The sequence below is a fragment of the Myotis davidii genome, unplaced genomic scaffold (assembly GCF_000327345.1).
Source record: "Myotis davidii unplaced genomic scaffold, ASM32734v1 scaffold355, whole genome shotgun sequence".
Taxonomy (NCBI): domain Eukaryota; kingdom Metazoa; phylum Chordata; class Mammalia; order Chiroptera; family Vespertilionidae; genus Myotis; species Myotis davidii.
Genome location: NW_006286818.1, coordinates 1,579,626 through 1,582,596, shown reverse-complemented (window position 1 = coordinate 1,582,596; position 2,971 = coordinate 1,579,626). Strand labels below are relative to the sequence as shown.

Here is a 2,971-nt window from a genome sequence, read left to right as displayed (position 1 = left end):
CGGGGAGACCTCGGGCGGGGAGGGGAGGGGCGGGCGACCCGCTGGGGAGGGGTCCTGGGGGCCGGATGAAGTGTGAGCCCCGATGCTTCTGAGTGGGAGTCTGGGGGCGACTTCACTTTCCCCAGCGCTAGGGCAGGGACCGCCTCTGGAGCTGAGGGTTAGGATGAGGGGCCAGCGCTGTGGCCAAGAGGGGTCTCTGATGGGAAGGACGAGGGCCCTTCCTTCCATCTTCCCTGCGCCCCACCCTCCCTTTTGCCGGCCCTCCTGTTCCTGTGGCCCGCAGGGCAGTGGCTGCCGCAGGGAGTGAGTGTGAGCCTGAGAGAGTGTGTGTGTGATGTTTCCTTTCTGCATCGCTCGGAGATGGGACCCACCCTCTCCTTTGCGCGCTCTCTCTCTCCCCCACCCCACCCCCGCTCTCCCCCCTGCACAGCACTGGGCCCTGAGCCTTTGGGGATGGGAGTCCCGGCCACAGCTTTGCCTGGATGCGTGGGTTTTTGGGCTTCCTGGGTGGGCTGGCCTTGCAGGTGCGGCCAGGAAGGCAGAGAGGAGGGTTCTCCCCAGACACAGGCTGGCCGAGCCCGGGCATAGGACTGAAGTTGAGGCAACTACCGGGGCCCCTGAGTGCAAACAGAAAGTTAATTTGGGCAGGAGCTGGGCTGCCCTCAGTCCTGCTGCCCTCCTGCTCATCTATTTATACAGACCCAGCTCTGCTGCCTGGCATCGCCTATTTATAGTCCAGAGGCAGTGCAGCCACACCCCCTGCATGGAGGAGGGTGCGGGGCAGAGGGGGGGCGGGGCTGAGGGTCCCTAGGTGCCCACAGCCTCCGTGGGTGGGCTGGGCACTGGTGGGCAGTCAGTCCAGGAGTGAGAGGGCCTGTAGACCTTGAGTGCTGGCTGGCGGGGGGCCTGGCAGGGCTGTTTCTGAAACAGCTGCAGGGTGGGTAGGCGGGTGGGTAGTTGGCTGTTATTTATTCCCATTATGATTACTCTGGGGTCACCTCCTCTGCCTGGTGGCTTGGCAGGAAGGCTCCCCCTCCAGTCACCCATTGGCCTGGAGAATGGCTGGTGCCCACCTGCCTGGGAGGCCCTGTGGGTGTGCCAGAGGAGGGATGGCTTTGTCCACTATGGTTATCTGCTCTGGGCTTCTCAGTCTGCGAGGTCGCCCCATCCCCTAGGCAGTGCCCTGGGTTCCAGCAACATGCTTCTCAGTGGGGGGTCTGCTAAGGTGCTCCCGTGGCCTGGGATGCCCCATGACCTCGTGGCCTGCACTGTCTCAACGTCTAGGAATGTCGATTTCCCTGCCATTCTCGGCTCAGACTGGCATGAAGCTTGGGGTGCCAAGTGGCACCAGATTGGACAGATAGGCAGCTGGGGCCAGGGCCAGGGTGTGAACAAATTGGAAGGGTGGGTGATAGGAGCACCAGGTCCCTCTGGCACCTGCATGGCCAGGAGGCAGGACTCTGCCACCAGGCTCAGGCACCGGCAGGCACACCTGCTGCCGGGCACACCCCCGGGCCCCTGGCTATGTTTTCTGGCTCCTGCATGCCCTCCCCTCCACGCACTCCCTTCCTGAGCAGGACTGGGCTTGTGCTTACCGCCTGGGGATGTGCGTGGGGAGGCCGGGCCCCTGGGCTGGGCTGGGCTACGTTCCAGGGGAGACACAGGAAAGGAGGGTGTCAGGTCAGAGGGTGCACTGTCAGAGGGAAAGGGTGAGGCCACGCCCCCTGGTTGAATCTCAGGCAAATTCCGGCCCCTGAGGGGGCATTGCAGTTCCTCCCCGTCTCCTACCTCGGAGTTTTCTGTGATCCTGGAAGTGGCTGCCTCTCGAGCTCACCCTTCCCCGCAAGGGGCCTGGTCACTGTTGGCCACGTCGGGTCGGGGGACACAGGTGCCCATGTTCCCTGAGGAAGTCTCTCTGTTGACAGGGCACTTCCACGTGCACGCACTGCCTCTTCGGCAAGGGCGGCGTGTCCTCATGTCTCTAAAGAGAAAACCAGACTCGGGGCGGGAAGTGGCTTCGCCTGTCAGAGGAAGAGTTAGGACTAGTCCTTGGGCCTGGGGACTCACAAACCAGTGCTCCTTCCACTCTGCCGTGTGCTCTGGGCCCAGCCAGTGCCTTTCTCAGGCACAGCTGTGTCCGACGTGGATGGGGGACACTGAGTGCAGGCGGGTGGCTCCCTGGAGCCTGGGGTGCGCCTGCTAGTGGGTGAGGGCTGCCTCCCCGCTGCCAGCCATTCAAGCATTTTCTTTCTCCGAAGGCTGCATGTTGTGCCTGGGCCAGTCCACCTTCCTCCGGTTCAACCACCCCGCGGAAGCCAAGTGGATGAAAAGCATGATCCCGGCAGGGGGCCGGGCCCCGGGCCCCCCCTACAGCACCGGCCCAGGTGGGGCAGGAGGTTGGGTGGGTGGTCCCCCCTTGGATGGTCCTCCTCCTGGCCCCCCCAGCCCCTGGCAGAGTCAGGGCAGGACAACACCCATGGTCGGGCTTGCTGCCACCTGCCATGGCCACTGGGAGAGATCCAGGAAGTGCCGCTTGGCTGGAACCGGGGAGTCAGATGCCTGGGCTGCCAGTCGCTCCCTTGTTAGCTCTCTCCGCCTCACCTGGCCTCGCCGCCCAGTCCCTCTGCTGTTGGGGGCAGTGGTTCCAGTCACTGGTAGGTTGAGCAGGGCTGGGGCGGGGCGCCGGTGGGCTCTCTCTGGCGTGGCTGCCTGGGCTCATCAGAGGGCTGAGCTGGTCAGCCTGGCTTCTAGGAACCAGCCCGCAGCGTCAGCCCCTCCCTTGCCTCTGATTGGACCAAGGGGTGCAGCATACATCCCCCGTTCAGCCCCCCCCCACCCCCTTTCAGCCTGGGAGGCATGGTGGGTGTTTTTTCCTGGGTCCTGGCTGCCATGTCTGCAGCCCCATAGGTCCTTACTGGACTGGGAATCCAGCTCCGTAGCATGCCCCACCCTGCTGCAGAGTCCCTCTGCC

General features: G+C 64.3%; 1 protein-coding gene across 1 annotated transcript in view; it reads left to right on the top strand.

The window, feature by feature from the left end:
* The window catches only part of PHLDB1 (pleckstrin homology like domain family B member 1), a 41,204-nt gene that overhangs the window by 7,424 nt on the left and 30,809 nt on the right, over positions 1–2,971 (top strand). Inside the window, 1 exon segment of the mRNA XM_015560637.1 lies at positions 2,259–2,384. Coding sequence (XP_015416123.1) covers positions 2,259–2,384 — 126 coding nt within the window.